General features: G+C 38.4%; 1 protein-coding gene across 2 annotated transcripts in view; it reads left to right on the top strand.

Moving 5' to 3' along the window:
• SYT1 (synaptotagmin 1) overlaps positions 1 to 23,191 on the top strand; it is a 765,091-nt gene that overhangs the window by 416,740 nt on the left and 325,160 nt on the right. For both annotated transcript variants that reach the window (XM_068276627.1, XM_068276626.1), the window contains exon 5: positions 4,855 to 4,920. In XM_068276627.1, the coding sequence (XP_068132728.1) occupies positions 4,891 to 4,920 (30 nt within the window). In that variant the 5' untranslated portion in view covers positions 4,855 to 4,890. The remainder of the gene's footprint in view (positions 1 to 4,854; positions 4,921 to 23,191) is intronic.

The raw sequence follows: 23,191 nt of genomic DNA, 5'->3' as shown, positions 1-23,191 counted from the left end.
GCTTGGTGTATGTCCGTGGACCAGTTCAGAGATGTAGGTTGGGCAGGTCTTTTGGACTGATATATGGGAAATAGGACTACCATGGAGAATACTAATTAGCCTACAGTTCTGGCCATTAAGCAGAAGACTTGGGAAAACTTAATATGTAATGGCTAATAAATTATTGCAACAAAACAGGAAATGATGCTCACCATAGAAGATAATGGAAGATGTTTGGCCACTGTCATCTGCATCACCACTCAACCTCTCCCTTTTATTTTATATAGACACTAATGGTTAGGGGTCAGTTAGGGGTCTCATCTTGACTAAAGTCAGATGAGAAGCCAAATAGCAACCGCCTCAGCTGATAATTAGGCATGTGTATGGCAGCCCCTGACCCCCAAACCAGAGAGATCTGCCCGACGGATCTACTCACCCGACGAACCGCCAACTACTTTGAAGACACTGCTCCACCATCCGCCACATGATGTTACGCACGCACCACTCCATTTTCCCTCCGCCCCCCACATAGCAACAGTGCGCATCATCAGCTATACAGCTGACACACATCTGTATTGTCCATTCCAGCAATGTCACCCAAGGTCATCAGGGTCTCAATCCTTTATGGGCGACATACATCGCAAATGTGTACTCATCATTAGACTATTTTACCGACATGTGATTGAAGCTGCAATTGATTTTTAATTCTGCTCTTATTCATACTACTCACAGCTGAAGAAGCATTTCCCTGTATATATAAGTGCTGAAAGCTGACAAATATAGTTGTAGCTTCCTGTTCAGGTAACAGGATGGTGTTATAGACTTTAAAGTGGATCCGAGGTGAACTTTTACACATTGCATAATTGTGTTCCTTTCCTATTGTTTATAGGGCATTCCTCTAACCAAATACTTTTTTGTTTTTGTTTTAATACTCTAATTCCCTATAAACTAAATAAGCCACACCCACAGGTTCAGAGAGCCTTGGCAGTAGCGAGGGCTCATGGGAGCTTAGTCTGGGCAGGAGGAGGGGGAGGTGTTACTAGCCATTGATTTCAGAGGCAGAGGGGAGGAGGAGAGGGGATTAGGCTGATGGCTCAAGATACAGATAAGCCTGCCTCTATGTAATGTTTACAAATAACATGCCTGCTGACATTGTATCGCAGGAATAAATAATCCTAATCTATTAAAACTGTTTGCAGCTAGATTTACTGTGTAAACCATCTAAACTTTAGATAAGATATGTAGATAAGTTACTTGTTATAGTTAGTTTTTCATCTCGGATCCGCTTTAAAAGGGGTCTTTAAGACTCCACAGATTTTCAGGATTTCATAATTATATTTAGAGCTGCTAAAATTTTCTCTTTGGCATTTTACTGAATTGTATAAAAAAAAAAAAAAAAAAAGGGTAAAAAAATACAAATAACATTTTCTTCCATTCTTTCATCTCTACAAATGAATAAAGTCTATTTATGTTTATTCTAAAGAGAATTCAGAGAATATCAGATGGTTTTTGTCATAGCTACACAGCTCAGCCTGTTTATGTCTGTGGATGCTGTCACATTTTAAGGGTGTCCATGCTTAACCTCTTATTCCACAGCTAGAAGTGTTTTATATTCTGCGTAGGATGTATTAAACCTTGGATGCATAATTTTCACATAGAGAACATGGTGTTCTTAACACAAAGGTCAAAAGTTTCCACCCTTTCAATCAATCTCAACAGAGAAACGATTTGCTAGTTACTTAAGTGAAAGCTGTCTTGTATGCGACTTCCTCTCCTGTCATACTCTATTAAACTAATTAAAATGTCTAAGCATCAGGACCGGAGGGCTTTTTCCTTAAAGCGGACCTGAACTCAGAATGTCCTCTCTGCTCTAAAAGATACGCATCAGCATAATAATCTTTAAACATAAAACATTTCTTTGTTACAGCTAATGCAAATCCTAAAATAAATCTGCACCGTTTCTACTTCATGATTTATGGAAGCAGACATATGGTTTACAGCCTGTACTTTCATATGACCTTATCTGCCATGGCAGTCATGTGACACAAGGGACAGATCAAATTACAACGTGTGATTAGACACAAATGGGAGGGAATGAACAGGTTAATCTATCTAAATACATCTAGGGTGCATTTCTGTCTTCTCTCCCTCTGTCCTGTGCAAGAGTTCAGGTCCACTTTAAAAAAAAAATATATTTTCTATTTCAGTTGCTGATTCCTTTTCAAATACTAGTTAAATCCTATTATTTTCTCACCTATAACAAAAACTTCATTTATTGCCATAAGTAAACTAGCAGCTGCTTTGTATGAAACCCATCACTTCTACAACAAATTCTACCCATAGAAGAGGCCTAAGCAGATTTACATTATTACTAGCAGTCATTAAGGCATATTTTGCCAGCACTTTATTAATAGCTTTAGCTACTGACGTGTCATGAACAAAATTGACTGAGAACTCTGCACAGAGGCCCTTGGGGCATGACATCATCAGCAAAGGGTGACATACTTCTAGCTTATGCAGCGAATGCATACCTCGGGGTCATGATATCTGAGCATTAATTCCCTGTGCAAAAACAGAATGAATGAGTAACTGCTGATCGATTGCCTGCAAAATATCAACCTGGGACCGCAGTAGTCATTTTCATTCAAAATGGATCATTTTAGAGAAACCCGAGTGGATGCCTTTTTGTAAAATGTGATTCATGCCATTGATAAAATAGGCATTTGCTGTTTTTTTTTTTAATACATTATATAGCATTTTAGAAGTGAACAGTGACAACAGTTTTATCTAAAATGTCTGTTTTGTATGACAGTGCTCTCTTACATATTATCAGTGTACGGAATCTTCAAGTATGTTAATGTACTGACCAATGACTGTCTTGACCTAAGGCACCTAAGGCCTACAGATTTGTTGATTTTATATACATATATTTGTAGGCCAACAGTTTGCTGAGACAAATCCTTTTTAGGAAGTACATGGCTTTTATGACACCAAACCAGGGCTTCAGAACAATGTTTATAGGCTTTTGAAGTTCCTCTATGAAAGCTACCTTTGAAGACATGATCTCAAATGCTATATGAGTATTGATTTTGTCCTTTGGAGTTTCATAATCACCGCGGTTTGATAGATGAGAAATATTAGTAAGAAGATAAGCCTAGCTGCAATTTCCTAGGCTGTAACTATACCAAGCTTTCAAAAATGGATTTTCTCCACAAAACTGTGATAAGCAAAATGTACAGCTTTAGCTGGAAATGAAACAAACAACTGGGAACATTGACACACACACACACACACACACACACAAACACACACACACACACACACACCAGCAGATGCTTTTTTTAAACAATGATTTTAATGGGTTATGCTAAAAATTAATGAAAACATGCTTGACCTCAAGAATTAACTGTAGGAATTATGTTTAATAAATGTAAGCACAACAATCACTTAATTGGGAAAATATTTTTCATGCTAACAGCTATAACATTAGAACCTCATGGTGGATTATTGTGGCTCTGTACAATTAACAATATGACATGCCATTGCATTCCAGCAGTTCTGGAGGTGTGGTTAGCTTACACGGACAACAAAGGATGAATTGCACATTCAGCAGTGATGCATTGTGGGAGACATCCTATGCTCACTCTTTTCTGAATAATCACAAATGCAAACATGACAATTTGTAAAACAAACCTATTGTATATACGCTTGGATACGCTCTCCTACGTGTAGACAAACACCACCTCCCCCCCCACACACACACACACACCTTTGTCCTACAAAATAGGCCCAAAGCTATGACCTTCCAATTGTTTGAACCCCCAACCCATGCATGGCGCAGGTGCTCCACATGCAGAGCGCATATTGGAGTATGTCCATAGGTGCAGAGTTCAGTGCACTGCAGAGCTTGCTTCAGTATATTTAGCTGTCTTTCCTCACTTGAACTTGCATCCTCTAGTGTCCCGCGCAGATTCTGTACTGGCCACCAGAGCTCTAGGCTCAGTGTCATGTGACCACAAAGAGTCTGGAGCCTAAGTGGCCAGTTCAGAAAGCTATCAGGGACACTACAGGAAGCAAGTCAGAGCAAGCACAGGTAGCTATAGCTGAAGCACGCTCCGCAGTGCATTGTGCATACAGGGAGCCCCCACAAGTCACCTGCGGTATATCGCCTATGGATAGGCCGATCCCCCCACTTTACACCCAAACTTTATTGGCCTATCTGCTGTTATATATATATGGCTAATGTATTTCAATTTTCCTTCAAAGCTTAATGCAAACTGGTAACAAATCTGTGCATATGATGATGAACATTCAGAATTAGCTAAGCTACCTCCAGTTTATGTTGCATGTCAAAACTATCACTGCTGGTCAGTGAAGCCATAAATCACAAAAGGGTCCTTAGAAGAGAAAAGGGGTAGATGAATGAGGGCAAGCTAGAAATGTACAGAGAGTATTTGCATTTAAAAACTATTTTGTGAGTTTATGGCCCATATGCAATTAACTTTTTCTCCTAAGTTTTCTCCTAGGTGATATTTTTAAACTTGTCAATAAAATACTGTTTAAGCCACTAGAAAGCAAGAAAATAATTAAAATAATTTTGATAGTACTATTTCACCTACTTTTTGGTGCTTTTTTAGTTGAAAAGTACTGGAAAGTTATTTGAAATCAAAAATTAAAAATGATCTCCTAGGAGAAAACTTAGGTGAAAAAGTGAATTGCATATGGGCCTATGTCTCTAGAACTGAAACTATGTTAACATATTTTTTTATTCCAAGGAAGCTATAATTTTTAGTGTATTGGTATTCAAAGTATTCAAGCGTGTTTCTTGTTTGCGCATTTTTTCTATAATCTATTTTGTATCTTTATTTTGTGTAGGGATCTGCCTAAACTGTGACGTGGAATCAGAGAAAGATGGGATTTTATCTCAATCACGTTGATAAGGTATAGTATAGCACGCACTGTCCTGAAGAATTGAAATTAAAAATTGTGTTACGTTGACCTCTACTGAATGTCACTGCTATATATATTTACTATACACAATTACAAAGCAGTTTTTGCTCATTAGAAAGTGTGTGTATTTTGTCTTGTGACCAGGAGTCTGACTGATGCTTGCACTATTTATAGGATTCATAATAGATTTTAATCCTATTACATAGTTGCTTGGTCTGGTTTATCTGGTGCCTGCCCTCGTTATAGTTCAGCACATTTGTAAAATGCTAAACATAATTTTATTTCAAGCTGAATAATTTATTACTCATTAGCCAAGAGTCAATCTTCCTTTCTTTCTGCTCATATTTCTTATTCCTGTGGACAAAGATCATCTTCTACCAGTGGCATAACTCATTTTTCTATTTAATGAAATCATTAACATAAATAACGCAAAACATTTTATGCATTATTTTTAATATTGTATATACCTATGGTAAGGGCTTTATCTGCTGCCAGTCATTCCATACACCATCACAGCCAAACATGAAAGCCTTGAATTAGTTGCTCCTAACAGATGGTATTTGTATACTTGCCAGCTGTTACGGCAGCATATTATCCTATAATTGCTTACAGGTATGTCATACATAAATATTTTGTGAAATACTTAACTTTTGTGTCTTGTAGAAGATGATGTATAATGACTACTGTATAACGATCTATTTTATAAAAGTATTTTGTAAACATATTTCATGCCATTGTATTAAAAATATACAGATATATACAGAAAAAAGCGTTCTGTCACAAAGAAAAACTGGAACAAAGGAAAACTGACAGTGAAACTATTGAACTGAAATTAAAGGGGCCCTATTGTGAATTCAGGGTTTTTCAGTTAAGGTATGCTTAGTGTGTTTTGCCTTTTTAAAACAGAAGGTATTGGCGATAATTCAGCTTTAAATGAACATGTGTGTTTGCCCACAATACACCGCTACTGAATATGCAAATTATCTCTGAATCTCATAATCAGTAGCAGTGCATTGCGGATAACCATGGATGTGCATTTAAAGCTGAATTATTGCAAATACCTTCTGTTTTCAAAACACATGAAGCATTGATTTTTAGTAGGAGGGATTTTTGGCCTCTTTTAGTCCCCTTACTTTCCTAGTGGTTTTGGGTCACCTCGAGCTGCTTGGTTACGCAGTTAAAGTAATACCTGATTTGTGCAAGATAAGCAAGTTTTGACATACTTAAATTGGCAAGTTTTGACATGACTTACACCAGATAAGTTACTGACGCATATGTGTGCATTTCTCATTGGCTTATAAGCAGCCTGCAGGCTTTATAAAGAAGCAGAGAACTGTTTGGGAGTGAGTTTCTCCAATTGTGTGTTTGGTAAGTTACTGACGCATCTCTAGCACTGCCCATTTAAATGTGGGGGACAACTGTAGCAGCTAATATCCTGTCTGGCATTTTCACTCCCTCCCCATTCACCTGAGATAGGAATCTCCCACCTTGTACTGCATCCCCATGCTTCTGGCTGAAGGCTCTGTGAGCTATGTTGATCTTCGAGGCCATCAGCAGGAAACATCTAGCAAATGCTTTAAAAGGGTTTTTTTTTCACATTGCATTTTGAAAGCAGGCCTAGGCCCAGATAGTAGTCATAGACATTGCTTGTCCATGGTGGTTAATGAGTATTTCAGCTCCAGTTTGGATAACTCCAACCCAAGAAGAAAAGACAACTGCATGTCTAAAATAGACCAGAGGTCAGAGGCTGCAGAACACATGCTAGAGGTGCTATTTTTTGCATAATGGAGAGAATTTCAAAATTGCAACTATATTTTTTTTATTACAATGAAACAGCAGTGTCACCATGTTGGTTATCATATAATATAGTGAGTATGAGTGATATCTTTACCCCAAAGTTAATAATGGTAAGGTAGAAATAACAAAGATCACATAAATCCAGGCCATGGTGGCACACAAGTGAATCCCCAGTTAGTAACACATTCACTAACATGTGCTTTTAATTACAGCCACTTGCACAATGTAGTCCTGTGGCTAGTTGAAAAGCTGACAGTAGCAGTTTTGCTGCCATCACTAAAGATACCACTAGCTGCAATGTGAAGGCATAACTATGCTATGGTCTCTTCAGCAATGATTATTTTGCTCAATGGATAATCACCCATGAACTTAAATGTGAAACCATAAACATATGTATTATTATACTGGGAGGAAGGAGGCACCCCACTGGTGTATCAGGATAATGGCTTGTATAATAAAGGTCTTACTTTGTCAGTAGCTTTTTTAGAGTTTTATTGGACACCACAAACAATTGAAGCATTTCTTGGGATTCTCCCGCTTCTTCAGGTTAATAATACCACTGTAGTATAGTCTTAGTGACAGCAATTTCCCAGGAGCACCTGTCTTGTGGTGTCCAATAAAACTCTAAAAAAAAACTCCTGACAAGGTAAGACTGTTCTTTATTATACCAGCCATTATGTAGTTTTTCCATTCATAAAGGCAGAATTATCATGGCTGTTTTTTACAATGAAGTCATAAAATGAGCACCTTAAACTCAACATACAAATATGAGACCCAGTTAATTGTTTAACTTACCTTTAGAAAAAACATACAATTAACCTCCCTAGCGGTCAATTGAATCCGCCAGGGAGGCAGCGCAGCACTATTTAAACATATTTTTATTAAATCATGAGCAGCGGCATCCCCCTACCCTCTCCCGTCAGGAAATCCCGTTCTGAACCGGATTTCCATGAGGGCTTCCCCCATCGCCATGGCAAAGTGCTAGCTGCGTGTATAAAAAAATTATGCAAATTGGCCCAGCGGGGCCTGAGAAATCCTCCTGCGCGGCTTACCCCGTGTCCAGCCTGGGGTTACTGCTAAGGAGGTTAATTATCTTCTATGGTTGTTTTCATTTTGAGTTTGCTTTAAATCGCCTTTTTAGTAGTTTAGGGAGTATACTGGTTCACTGGTGCATAAAAAAGATCATTGGAAGACATAATGGGGAAAGAGGAAGCCAGGAGGAAATAAAATGCATGAAAATCCTTAAAATTAAAGATTAAAAGGTGTCTTACCTCAAGAATGACATGGATATAGGGTTAGGTAAACAAAATGTATTTGCACTAGGGCAACACGAGTGTACACAACTGACTTCATAATGTCAAATAGTAGTGCCAGAATCCAACAGTAGCCTTGGCATTGGAGAGTGACCAAAGTACACTTGGTGATCCCTGAGCCCGTGGGGAGACTGTAGTCTCCCAAAAGGCTATATTGGATGATTGCCCTTTACAGAGATCTCATATTGTGAGTACCCCCTTTAATATACCTCTTCTCCAAATGACAAAAACTACTACACAATCAGGGCTCCCATAGTCTCTGTCTTGGGCTTAGCCATATGTGCCATTTGCAAATTTAGGTACACTGATCAATTTACTTTTTATGAACTTAAAAGGGGTATAATAAGGTATTTGCAATACACTTATGAACCAGTTTTAACAAAGACCACCTTCAGTACTGATGCTATATTTCAACTTCTTTAAATAAAATATCTTTTAATATAAAATTTGCTTTGATTGCTTTTTTATTTTACTATAAATGATTCTATACAATTTGAAATGTGTTCAGGCTCCACAAAATGAACATTAGGCACGAAAATGGAAATTCAGTAGGGTTAAATTAGATTTGTTACGTCTTGAAGCTGAAGTCCCTTTGGTAGCTGGGATAGACTGTAAAGCTGGAGAAAGTAAAGGAGAGCAAGATGCACACTGCAATTTTTCATAGTTATTGCCGGTGACACGTCTAAACTACTAGAATGCAAGCCCAGGAAAGCTTATAAATTAGACAAATGAAAGAGTTTCTCGACTGCTTCGAAAGAACCAACAAATATGTGGAACAAATAAACTTTAATAATGCATGGCTAGCTGACAAATAGCTTCATCGATTCAACTAATATGGCCTTATATACAAAAAGAGAGAGGAACAGGCCGTATAGATAGCTTAACAGTCAAGCGCTTGGATTGTGAATGGAATTTGACATAGTCATGAACCAGCGCTACAACAGTTTGACACTTAAAATGAAGATAACAAAGAAGATGTTAGGGCAGCCGTATATATGTGTGTGCTTGTGTTTCTTGCAGAGTAAAGCAGACAAGTAGCTTTTACATTTTTAAAGAATAAATTATGTACACTGCTAACCACACAGCAATCATGCAAGAATCTATTGTTCTTACCAACTTGAGTTAATTTACTTTGACTGGCTCTATCACTTAAAGTGGAAACTGACTCAGTTTTGTAGCTCTCTTCTGCACACCCTTGCACATGAATAATGTCATGGCAGGGAATGGACAGGACTGCCATGCCGTTTGGGCGTTTCTCTGTACCAATGTAAAGGCAGGGGAGTATAAGGTGAAGCGCAGAAGGAAACCAGGTACTGCAGTAGCAGTGTAAAGAAGACAGGCAGCAGGACAAATGAGAAAAGATGGCTTATGATAAGCAAGTATGCAAGTATTAGTAAATATTGTCACTTGGCCAAATCCATGAAATTAGTTGGGTACATCCCCTTACCTGTTTTGTCATAATCTATGATTCATTCAGCCAGGGTAGATTATACACCACAGCATTATGAGCTTGATTTTTTTTTAAAGCGCACCTGTAGGGAAAGAGAAGTGCTCCAAAATGGTACTTATATTAATTGAGGGAAGCCTCTGGATCCTTTTTCCACTGAACCCCATGTGGGTCCTTGCTAGTGCTACTGTGCAGGCTACATGCCTGAGAGCTTTGGGAGTCACACCCATGGTGGAGGAGGATAAAAGAATGGGGTACTTACCTCAGGAGAGAGAAGCCTCTAGATCCTAGAGGATCCAGAGACTTGCCTCTCCTGAGGTAATTACCCCATTTTTTATTTTTTATTCTCACACTTTACTTTAAGGCATCTCTAAGAATCTTCTGATTTCACTAAACATTTACATTTAAATTGTCACAAGTGATTCAGGAAACCTAGTTTGGATTTTAAAAAATGATTCATATTGAAATCATGTTGACACAGTGGGAACTGCTAACAGGTTAATACATTAGCAGCTGTGTGTTTCAGCCTGCATTTTTTTTTCTGATGAACTAAGACCATCCTAGATTTATGTATTTAAAAAAAGACTCTCAGGACTCAATTTACTAAGACATCTCTAAACTTCTCTAGTGAGGATTCCATGAATCATCCAGGAACAACAGTTAAAGGAACATGTTTTGTTTTGTTTTTTAATTGAGATGAGAATACTTTGGGAAGTGTTGCTAAGTACTGGTGTATACATTTGAATGCTTATCTCTTTGTTTACTGTTATCAAATTCCTTTCACACTTCACTGACACCAAATTGATGGACCAGTAGACCATGGGGAAGGGAGGAATTCCTAACACTACATCTGTTAGCCCTGTGTGTGAGATAAGTCTCACTAGCTTAACTGCAGCTGCTTGTATCTCTCTGAATGAGCTGTCTGCACAGAGAGCAGAAGATAAATGTATCTTGTTTGTAATTGTGTGTGAAACCTGACACTCAAGGCTTTTCATGTAACTCTGTAGTCTCACATGCAAGGAAAAGCACTGGCCCTCTAATACAGAAGCACAGGCACACACCTTTGCAAATGAATCATCCCAATGCAGCTACAACTAATCCACAACGCATTACAGCTTTTGCCTCTGATATTTAACATGAAAAGTAGGAAAATGTTTACACAGCTACTTAGACATTATTTGTACATTGTCATTTTAGAACACTTGGTTATTGATAATGTTCCTTTAAGAGTCTTTTTGCAAGCTGGACCAATATTACATAGTGCCTTTAACCTAGAGATTTGTGACCACTGAGACATGGGACACAGCGGGGGTTACCCAGTTTAGAAAATGTTGTGTGATTTTTATATAGTGAACAATGTTAGATTAACAGCTATTCTGATGATATAATATAATAGTAAAGTATTGTTATGTTATTATTAACCTAGGATTTGCCACTCTCATAAGAATTCCAAGGTTGTGGTAGTGTGACTACAACTGCATGCAGCATCCACAGCAAGCATGTTCCTTTTATAAATAAAGCTAGGACTGACTGAGTTTATGAGAAATGTAAAAATAAAAACTTTTCACTGGGAGTACCTGCGTGATATTGAAAGCACACCGCTGTTAATATAGTAATTTCTCAGCAATCCCTGCTGTTTGAGCAACAGAGGTCACAGTTTCATAATTCAGGTCAAAATGTGTTCCTGTTGTAAACCACCTGCAGGCGCTCGCCTGCTGAAAGACTGATACCACAATCCAGCTGTTGGAGCAAGAGCTATAAATATATAAGCCATTCTACAGGCAATCTATCTTTCAGTTGCCCAATTTCCCAATCCAGAATCAAATCATCAGAAAATCAGACACAATTTGCGGTTTCCTGTATACGTTGATCTGTCTGATACACATATTCACAATATGATATGCAATAGGAATGAGTGGATACAGCAATGGAATTTGCATTTCATTTGCAGTGGGATTGTCATGGAAGATCATTTTTTAATCACTTGAGGACTCAGCCTTTACCCCCCCCCCCTTAAGGACCAGCGTGTTTTTTTATGATCTGTGCTGGGTGGGCTCTGCAGCCACCAGCACAGATCAGGTTGCAGGCAGAGCAATCAGATCGCCCCCCTTCCCCCCCCCCCCCCCTATGGGGATGATGTGCAGGGGGGGTCTGATCGCTCCTGCCTGCCTGGGTGTTGCGGGGGGGCACCTCAAAGCCCCCTCCGTGGTGAAATTCCCCCCTCCCTCTCCTCCCTCTCACCCCTGGTGATCAGGGCTGCACAGGACGCTATCTGTCCTGTGCAGCCTGTGACAGTCAGCGGCCGGGGATCGCCGATCTGCCTTACGGCGCTGCTGTAGCAGCAGCGCCGTTTAATGTAAACAAAGGAGACAAACGTCTCCTGCGTTTATATTTAGTCTGCGAGACGCGATCAGCGGCTCGCAGGCTATTCACGGAGACCTGCTCCGTGATCTAACAGGAAACGGCCTTTCCTGATTAATTAGGGAGGCCCCTGGCGATGCAGATGTGCATCGCTGGTCCTCCAGCTACCACTTTGCCGCCGCACGATATGAGTGTGCGGTCAGCAAGTGATTAAGCATACCTGTCTCCATTTCCTTCCAGAAAAGTGGATGCTGATTTGCTTAGTCTATATACTTTCAGATCTCCTATGCCATTGCTGCCCCAGGCAACAGAAACTTTTAGCTTATTAAAAGCTCCCAGGCCATTTAAAAATACTTTTTAATACTTTTAAAACATCTTTGAAAGAATTACCAGTTATTCCTCAAGGTGCCCACTAACAATTCAATCTTGATTGTACAATCTTACCACCTCTATGCAATATGATGGACTATCTTACGTACCCATTCAAAGTATATTCAGTTTATATTCTACCTTCTATGTGACCTGTTTAACATGTTTAGATAAAAAAAATAGATAGGTAGACAGCTATGTATCCAAATCAAAGGAGAAAAAAAGCATAATAGTTCTATGCTATATTATGCTTTGCAGGTGGAAGAAAGGGTAAGCTGCTTTTTAAGGTAATAGATAGATAGAAAGAAAGAAAGAAAGATAGATAGAGAGATAGATAGATAGATAGATAGATATGTTGGCGCTTTATAAATACATAATAATAATAATAATAATAATAATAATAATAATAATAATAATAATAATAATAGATAGTGCACTGACAGGGATCAGCTGATGCAGGATAAGTGAGCTTTCTGGTTGCTTGAGATAAAATTTAAAAAATACTATACCCCCACTATATATACATACCATGAACTCTGTATTAAATGTTAAAATACAGTGACTGAAAGTAAAGTAACCCTGAGGGAGCTGAGGAACTCGGTCTTTAAGCTCAGCAGAGCACCCAAAGAGGCTAAGAAATTGGCCTTCATCACTTTGAGCACTGATGGCCATATTTGCCGAATGATTGAGAATGCTTGGTAGTTGAGTTTTTCTAGGTCACCATGGGTTTTATCCACATCACCATGGAACTACTGTTGGACTTTGAAATGAACTTATATTTAATTTTCATTCTTTCAGATAATTGTGACTGAACACATGTGTTATATTGATCTGTTATTGTTTTTGTTTGGATTGGTTTCCAGGCAACCATGAGTTCACTTCCTGTGTGGGAGTATATATAAATGTATAAACTCCTGTATGTAATTAGCTTGACAAAGGGTGGGGATGCCTGAAACTGTTGCTGCTTGTATCTGTTTCAGTTTGTCTCCAATAAAGAGCATTGTGTGCTGCAGACCCGTGTGGATTTTCTATGATATCGTGAGGACCTGGGGATTCCTCTGTCTGCCTGCATACACTTCCCTTGAGTGGAATAGACTTGTGATGCTGCTGACCCCCTGCCTATATATATATATATATATATATATATATATATATATATATATATATATATATATATATATATATATATATGTATATATATATATACTCACACACCTATATATACATATATATATATATATATATATATATATATATATATATATATATATATATATATATATATATATATACTATATATATATACCTCACACTGAGGTGGAGGCATTTGGTATCTTTTGTGTGTGAGGCAGACATTTTCATAGAAATGATAAAAAATAATTCACTGTTTTCACTGTGTAATCTTCTTATTTAAAAAGTCCTATTCACTGTGTTGCTTCCTATCACTTCTCATACATACTTATTTTTTTTTATAAATAAGACTTGCCTTTTGAGGTATTGATTATAGATTTAAAAAAAAAACATTTTAATAATCCATTTCCACAAAAAATAACCTTTATGTGATCAATATTTATGTTATAATAATGTTAAAACATAGGTCTTCCACCTATCAAAATCATGTCCTAGATGCTCATATAGCATAATGAGCAGACAAAGTGAGAGAGATATTGAGGCTGCCATACTGTATGTATTTCCTTCTAAACAGCTCAAATTGCTTTTCTGCTGACCCTTTGCCTTGAAAATTTTTAGCCATAGACCCTAAACAAGCATGCAGATCAGATGTTTCTGAATGAAGTCTGACTAGATTAGTCACAAGCTTGTTTCAGGTTTGTGATTCAGACACTACTGCTGCCTAATAGACCAGCAGGATTGCCAGACAATTTGCATTGTTTAAAAGTAAATAAATATAGCAGCCTCCATATCCCTCTCACTTCATTTGTGCTTTAACAGGTAGGTGTCATAGACTAAAAAAATAGAAGGATAATTTAATCCAGACCATCTTTCATTTCTTCCCCAGTTTTCCCTTTAGTAATAATAATAATTCAAACATTTTATAGCACTTTTCTCCATTCGGACACAAAGCGATCCAGAGCTGAAGCCACTGGGATGCGCTCAAGAGGCCACCCTGCAGTGTTAGGGAGTCTTGCCTTGAACGCCTTACTGAATAAGTACTGACCCTAACCAGGATTCAAACCCTGGTATCCCATGTCAAAGGTAGTGCCCTTGACCAGTACACTATCCTTTAAAAATTCATATAAATTAAAGTAATTACTAAAAACAAATATGATCCCCCTCAAAAGCCTAATTTGTGACAGAAAAAAACAAGCTATAGATCATTTAGGTGTGAAAAGAAGTGATTTTGGCGAATGAATTGGAGAAGCGCTGATATATGAAAATTGCTCTGGTCCAAAAAGAGAAAAAAACTCAGTGGTGAAGTGATTAAAGTTTTTCATTAGACCAAACTTTTTTATGAGTTTACAATGCTGAAAGCTCAGTACAAAAAATGGCCAGCTGCCAACAGATGCAGTCACTTCATCTTTTCAAGGCATGGACTGGAAGCTTTATCTTGATTCTACAACCTTGTCTCATTTCCTTCTTTCTGTCTATATTTTAACTGTATTGTGCCCCTGCTGCTTTGCTTCTAAGTTCCCTGAGGAGAAAAACCTCAGGAGAAGATTGCAGACAAAGATTACCGCTGATGAGAAATATTTTTTTCCGAGATACACAAATATTTTTGATAACACAGTAGCATAATTTGTGTTGAGACACGGAGAGAGAATTGCACAGGATTATGCCAATCTTTGTACTATTGATGAGCAGGATGGTCATTTTTGCTGAATGATTTGTAAAAAATATGCATATTTATTGAGAAAGGTTTTTGCAAAAAAAAAAAGAATTGGAGACAGTGAGGAATCTTTTAAAGAGAGTCTGAAGCGAGAATAAATCTCGCTTCAGACCTCATAAATAGCAGGGGCATGTGTGCCCCTGCTAAAACGCCGCTATAGCGCGGCTTAATGGGGGTCCCTTCACCCCCAAATCCCCCTCGATACACCGGGGGAGCGCTTCCTGGTTGGGGCAGGGCTAACCGCCGCAGCCCTGCCCCACGCGCGTCTGTCAGCGCGTATCTCCGCCTCTCCCCCGCCCCTCTCAGTCTTCCTTCACTGAGAGGGGCGGGGGAGAGGCGGCGATGCGCCGCTGACAGACGCGACTGGAGGCAGGGCTGCAGCCGTTAGCCCTGCCTCCAGGAAGAGACAGCCAGCGACCTTTTCACGACACACTTTTGCGGGGGGTGGGTTGGGGGTGAAGGGACCCCCGTTTAGCCGCGGGATAGCGGCGTTTTAGCAGGGGCACACGTGCCCCTGCTATTTATGAGCTCTGAAGCGAGATTTATTCTCGCTTCAGAGTCTCTTTAAAGTGAACCCGAGATGAAAATAAACAGATTAAATAAGCAATTGTATCTATGCTTCTACCCCTGAAAACGACTTTTTTTTAGATTTCCTGTGGTTTTATTTTATATCTAAACATTTACAAACTGGATTGAATGTTTTTTGTCTCTGGTCAGTGCCAGCCTAATAAGTATCCCAGAGTTAGAAAAAGGTTAATAGTTCATGTATTTTATCTCCCTCTGCGTTCAGAAGTTGTATTCTGCCAGGAAAACTTTATGACTGTAATTTGCTTATCAGTAATGTTCATTATATTTCTGACAAGGTACCGACAAGACAGAAGCTGTCACTTCCATGCCTAGAAATTAACTATTTTAGACAACAAAATAGAAGTAGAAGACGTAAAACAGATTGATTATTATATATGTTTTGCACTGTACATACACATGTTTATCTTATGTCTCATGTCGCCTCAAGTACACAAAAAAATCCAGTTTTTGTCAAAAATTTGGTTTTACAAATTTTACAACTGATTCCATTTATAGATATAACTTCACAAAAATATGGAAGACCCCATACAAGGAAAAAAACAGGCATAATAAATCCCCTGGGAGAACAAGTGACCTTTAATCTTGTTGTGATAAGCATTTCTGTTAACATGCAAAGTCACTTTTTAGGAAGTATGCTGCAGGAACAGGTTTGCATTAAGTTCGAAATAATGGGTTAGCTATTTAATTATTACACATGACAGTCTTCATTCAACATATCTGGAAAATTGCTGCAAACCATGTAATAACATCAAAGGATTTTAAGGATCAAAGGAAAATTTGACAGTGTAACTGAAAAAAATAGTAATGGCACGTATAATGTAGTTATAGATTTGTCTCATTGCTGCCCATGATTATCTGCAGCGCTGATAATGTACAGCAATATAGATTTCTACTCTATCTTCTAAATTGCGTGCTTGTTGTTTAGATAAAGAAAAGTAAGGCACCCATAGCAGTCATGTACAAAACCGTTGCTGTATTGCTGTGCAACTTGCTTTTGGCTCAGTAAAGACCATCTCATGTGCTAAAACCCTGTTGCATTTATTTCTGAATCTAAGGACCCTAAGGACCCTCTTTTGTCTGCACACTTTCCCCCAGCAAGGGAGTACTTGTGTAGCTTCTGATTCATTGTTTGCATACAGAATATGAATATATATATTTATATATATATATATATATTTTTTTTTTTATAGAAAAGTATAATTATTATATTATGTTTCATCATGGCATGTCTTATGGATGACACTAATGACACACTAATTAATCTTTAGGCTAGATTTTCCAGTTTATTATTATTATTATTATTATTATATTATTCATTTATGTTATGTTCGCATATTTTGCAATGCTTTGCAATAGAGGGTACAATTTTTAAGTGCTCTACAATAGAGTGTAGAATTGTCACTAACTGTCTATGAGAGTGGTTCACAGTCTGATGTCCCAATCACAATCTAGGTCGAGCTTGTTTGGGAAGAGATACAAGGGTGCTAGCCCCTATGTGTATGTAATTACTGACAGAATTAAGCCTCACCTCACACACATGCTAGATGGAACCTGGCCAAGGCAGTTATTTTAGGATCATTTGGCCAAGAATCTAGTGTGTAGCATTATCCCTGACATTGGTTAAAGGTCCAGCATGTGAAATCATTAAAGGCAGCAAAACGATGAATGTCCCGCTACACCATGGGTTGAGTATAAGATTTTCTTCAATTTTATTAGCACATCAGGAGATACACAACAGGCTCATGCATATCGGAGCTCTAAATGGCTCCTTAATCATAGCCAACATACACAAATTCATCACAGGTTTAAGTAGTTGAGTGCCAGCCAACAATGGGCATGGCTTCTCCTCTTAAAGTGACATATACAAAAATACATATAAAATGGCATTGACAATATACAATAGTAGAAAATTTAAAAACCAATAATGACATAGTCAAGCACCACATTGTTCTTGTAGTCTCCCGAGTCCCTGAGAAATTTCACTTGTTTTGTGTTAGTAACGATACTTTCCAAATTTAGCAATATTGTCTTTTATTTTACTGTTGAGTTCATCAAAGAGTTCAAAGGAAGATAATTTTTCAAGATCCCTTTTAGTCTCTGTAATTTGAACTATGATGTCAGCAAGCTTTTTTTCCTCATAATATATAATCAATTTCAGGAGTCGAATGGAACAGTCAGTAAGAAATTGGTTCCATTCTATTATGAATTGATTGGAATAAATAGTGGTGGGTATATTTTTGATACGTAAGCCTCTCGGGATCATACCTTCAGAGACATAATGTTTCAAAGTAGTAGTATCCCACCACAATCGCACCTCTTTTTCCAATAAACATTCAAGATTAGTAAAAGAAGACTGCATGTTAAGAGAGGGATCAGAGGCAAGAACGCCGTTGAAAAATAGATATATACTTATTCATCCTATCTGGATTAGACATCAATTCACCTATAATGTGTACTACTGCAACCTTTCTCCTGAGAGCGATAACTCACATATAAGCTCTCTTCTGGATATTACTTTATCTGATAAATGTTATGTCTGTTTTTTATCCATCTATATATCTTAGTGCTTGACTATGTCTTTATCGGTCTTTAAATGTTCTACTTTTGTATATTGGCAATACCATTTTATATGTATTTTTGTATATGTCACTTTAAGAGGAGCAGCCATGCCCATTGTGGACTGGCACTCAACTACTTAAACCTGTGATGAATTTGTGTATGTTGGCTATGATTAAGGAGCCATTTAGAGCTCCGATACGCGTGAGCCTGTTGTGTATCTACTGATGTGCTAATAAAATTGAAGAAACTCTTATACTCAACCCATGGTTTAGTGGGACATTCTTCATTTTGCTGCCTGAATTGAGACCACATGATCCCTGCTCCCTTGGGTCATGTATCGGTGGAGGTAGCAATCCTTTCCTTTCCTTTCCTGAAATCATTAAACATGAGCGTTGATTAAGCACATTGATCCCCTGCCAAACATCACTACATTGTGCACCATATCTTCTTTCCTGTTACTCTCCCTTTTGCAATAGTACATGTTTGTACTAGTGATGGCACCAATAGTGCATGTTTATGCTTCTTTAGACACCTGCACTTAAAGAGAACCCGAGGTGGGTTTGAAGAATATTATCTGCATACAGAGGCTGGATCTGCCTATACAGCCCAGCCTCTGTTGCTATCCCAAACCCCCCTAAGGTCCCCCTGAACTCATAAATCCCTCATAAATCACAGCCACGCTGCTGACAAACAGCTTGTCAGAGCTGGCTGTGTTTATCTCTATAGTGTCAGTCTGCTGCTCTCCCCGCCTCCTGCAGAACTCCAGTCCCCGCCTGCATCCCTTTCCCTCCCTGCTGATTGGAGGGAAGGGACAGGGGCAGGGACCGGAGCTATGCAGGAGGCGGGGGAGCAGCTGAGACTGACACTACAGATGTAAACACAGCCTCACAACACGGCTGTGATTTATGAGGGATTGCAGAGTGCAGGGGGACCTTAGTGGGGTTTGGGATAGCAACAGAGGCTGGGCTGTATAGGCAGATCCAGCCTCTGTATGCAGATAACATTCTTTAAACACACCTCTGGTTCTCTTTAAACGAGCTTTTTCTTAACAACAAGTTTACTACATGAAAATTACCAAAGTAGATACTTTTGTTTAAACTTCTTCATACAAATACCTAGCGTTTTACTCTTGGCTGAGAGTCTAGACTGCAGAGAACTTATTTTAGGCAACCCATGAGATTTTTACTTCTCCAGATAGCCTGGGCCTGGAAAAGAAAAGTATGAGGATGAGCAATGATATAAGCTAAAAGTGGCAGAAAAAAACATACAGTTTTGGCTTTACAAAGAATAATGAGAAAGTTATACTAATACTGTTACACAGTCATCTCCCTGAGACTTTGATTCTACCTTCATAAGCAGCTATTAGGGTGCATTAACATTTCTACAAATGTCTAGAAGATCAGTCACACTAATTAACAGTAACACATTGCTGCAGAAGGAAAATAAAAGTTGGCATGAATATACAAGGAATATAACCTCAATGTGATCTAAAAACAAAATTAAAAAATAATAAACATGACAACACTTAATTAATTATACTTCAAATAATTTTCAAGATCTTAAACAGCCAATCTGATGCAGAAGGAAAATGTCAAGGACCAAAGTGGGGTCATTTCATGTAATTTGCACATCATAGCTCAACAGATTAAAGGAAGCCCGAGGTGAAAATAAACGAATGAAATAAACCATTGTATCTACCTTTCTTAAAAATGACTTTTTAAGATATTCCACAGTTGTATTTTATATTTAAATATACTTTTCAAGTTTTTACTGTTTTATTGTTTTTGCTCAATGACACATTCATTGAAGTATGCTAGAGCAAAAATCTATGAACTATTGACTCTTTTTATCTCTTTCATGCTCTCAGAAACCAGTTTCTGCTAGAAAAGTGTTTTATAGTTGTAATTTCTTATCAGTGAGGGGTCACACTGTAGTCTCTCAGTCCTGACCCAGACAGGAACTTCCATTTACATACCTGAAGTTTAACTCTTTCATGCAGAGAAAGAAAAAAAAAGGAACACAGCTCAGTTATTTGTGTACTAGGCACTGTAAATACACGTCTATTTCATTATGTCACGTCACCTCAGGTATCCTTTAAATGCAGAAAATAAACTGTCTGCTTTGATAGTACAGTAAGAACTTTATAATTTTTACCTGTGTAAACAGTTTTCTTGATCAGTATTTTACAGTAAAAGGTGCAGGGGAAAGACAAACCAATTTTGTTTTTTGTTTTTTGTTTTTGGTTGGGGGAGGTGAGATCAATGTGCACCATAAACCTAATTAGCAGCTTTCTCATAATGAGGATGGGAGATTTAAGAATGAGAAGATTTTAGTTACTTTGTTATATTTTGGGTCATGAAATGCATCTCATTTTAATACAAAGTCCTCCTGTTTCATTACACTAGAGTTTCTACTAATAAATGGTCTATAGATATGTTTGCCTGTTTGAAGGACTGTAAAAATAATCAATATACGCAGCATAGCAGATCACTCAGATATGCTTTTGTGAAGCCAGTGGGAATTTACAGCGGGTCCTGGAGTTCTTTTTCTATCAAGTGTATCAGACTTCATTCTCACTACAGGAGCACAGCGGAGAGCTTTTGTTGATTTGTTTGGCTGCATTACGCTGACCCTAGGCAGGCCACTTTATCTCCCTGAATCTCAGACACTAAGTAAAATTGTAAGTTCTTCAGGGCATACATTTATCTTGTATGCATGTTTTTTTTTTCTTTGTGAAGTGAGCTCAAATGATAAAGGGAACATAAACAATTGAAGAAACGTGTATAATTGTGATATATGTATGCTTTTCTATACGGTTTATATTTGGACATGCATGACAAAAGCATTTGCTACCTCTTCATTTTTCAGAAAATGAAATCTGATGTTTATTCATTTTTATTTGCAAGCTTAAGATGCTAGTAGTGTTTATCTTTTGATGCAATATGTTGAGAAAATTCAGTTTTCTTTGTCCGGCATGTTGTTACACAGACTATTAAAATAAAATAAGAAAACACACATACATGCAGAATCAAGTACAGTGAATATTAAAGGAGAGACTTTGATTAGACCAGTGAAGGAGACCATGGGTGAGGTTACATTTAGCATCTTGAAAGTATTCAAACAGTTGTATTTTTCCATAGTCACAGCTTCAAACTTTTTGGGACAAGTCTCTGTCAGCGTGCAACATCTATTTAAGGCAACATTTGGCCAAAACCTTCTCTTAGCCCATCTCAGTTTCCTTGCATAGTTAAATGTGGAAAATCCAAAAACAAAATAAGGAAAAATTGAAAAACGTGCAAAGTTGTACAACCACAGCACAGTGGAATAATGATTCAGTGACAGGGATCATAAAACTGAGCTGTAAAATTTATTATTCATAACTTAATTAAAGTGGGATTAAACTATGGTATAACATTCAATAAAAACATGTTTTCCTACTTTTTATGATCCATACAGTTACTTATTTAAAGTATTATCATCCATTTACAAATTACAAGTTCCCAAAGTGCAGTTTATTTGCTTGAAAGCTGCCATTGGAATATCTTGTATAGCATATAAATTATAATGTATCCAGTGAGACTTTGCCTTCTGTGTACACTCTCTGCTTGTGTTCAGTTAAAGTACTGCCAGTATGAAGCACTGCCTTATCAGCCACTATTCATAGTTCTGATTACAGAGCATCTTCTCCCAAAATTAGATTAGCCTGCAAGGAAGAAAAGTGGACAAGTACCCTAATTCCACTCAAACAGATCCAAAAACGTGTAAAAATAATCTTGTATACAAACTTTAATAATGATAAAATACATTTATATATATATATATACATTATGCATGCATTCACCTATAAAAATCAGCTCAATTATGGCAGTGCTAATGCTCCAGAACACACATCCAACCACACTCACCGACCCACCATCACAGAATCACACACCGCAAGATCCTGCTTGATTAGGGTTGTTGTGATGATTATTGTCGTAAAGCATCCACTGTTACTCTAATTTTTGCTGATGCACAAAAAATATACCGGTAAAAAAAAAGTTAAATTATGTACTAAAAATAACAGTTCTTAATTTATCCAGTGCAAAATTTTGCATCCATATGATCGTTATATCTTTTATGATGGTTACTCACAGTTCACTGTCCACACTTCATAAAGCTTTTATCCTTTTTGTATCCTCAGTGGGTTTCGCAACTTCTATTTATCCAGCAGAAAGTTTGCAAAGAGGCAGACCTTTACAGACTAGCGCGGCTGCGGCATACAGCTCGCACACTCTAGATGATTAAACGGAATTTCCGGTCTGTTGCCATAGTAACCAAGTCCTGGTTCGCTGGGATGTTCGGTTAATGTGACGTTAGATGCAATTTTCGGCAATGCAATTGCATTCATATAATGAATGGAAATCACAATGCACGTTTTAATCAGCAACTGTGCATTGAGATTCCGTGGTGAATCGCAACACATGGATATGGACTAGTGTTGGGCGAACACCTGGATGTTCGGGTTCGGGCCGAACAGGCCGAACATGGGCCAGATGTTCGGCATGTTCGGCCCGAACATGCCGAACTCAATGGAAGTCAATGGGACCCCCGAACATGCCCATTTTGGGGGCCCTATGGGGTCGCAGGCATAAGGGGGGAGCATGCCCCGATCGCGGGGGGGGAATTCCCCCCACCACCTCCGCTAGCGCTCCCCCCTCTGCCCGCTTCCCCATAAAAAAAGTTTAATGCAAGTTAAATAGTAGCGGTGGCTGGCAGTGGAGTGAGGAGGAGGAGTCCAAGTAGGAGAGTGACGCGTTGAGGCCGGGCAGCGGGCGGTTCAGCGGTAGTACCATTGTGGTACTTCCGCCCTTTCTCTGACCTCACGTCCTCTGCATACGAGGGTATGCGTCACGCGTACCCTCGTATGCGTCATCACGTAGAGGACGTGAGGTCAGAGAAAGGGCGGAAGTACCACAAGGGTACTACCGCTGAACCGCCCGCTGC

Source organism: Hyperolius riggenbachi, chromosome 3, assembly GCF_040937935.1.
Source record: "Hyperolius riggenbachi isolate aHypRig1 chromosome 3, aHypRig1.pri, whole genome shotgun sequence".
NCBI lineage: Eukaryota > Metazoa > Chordata > Amphibia > Anura > Hyperoliidae > Hyperolius > Hyperolius riggenbachi.
Note: the sequence above shows the minus strand (reverse complement) of the source record. Positions and strands in the feature narration are given on the sequence as shown.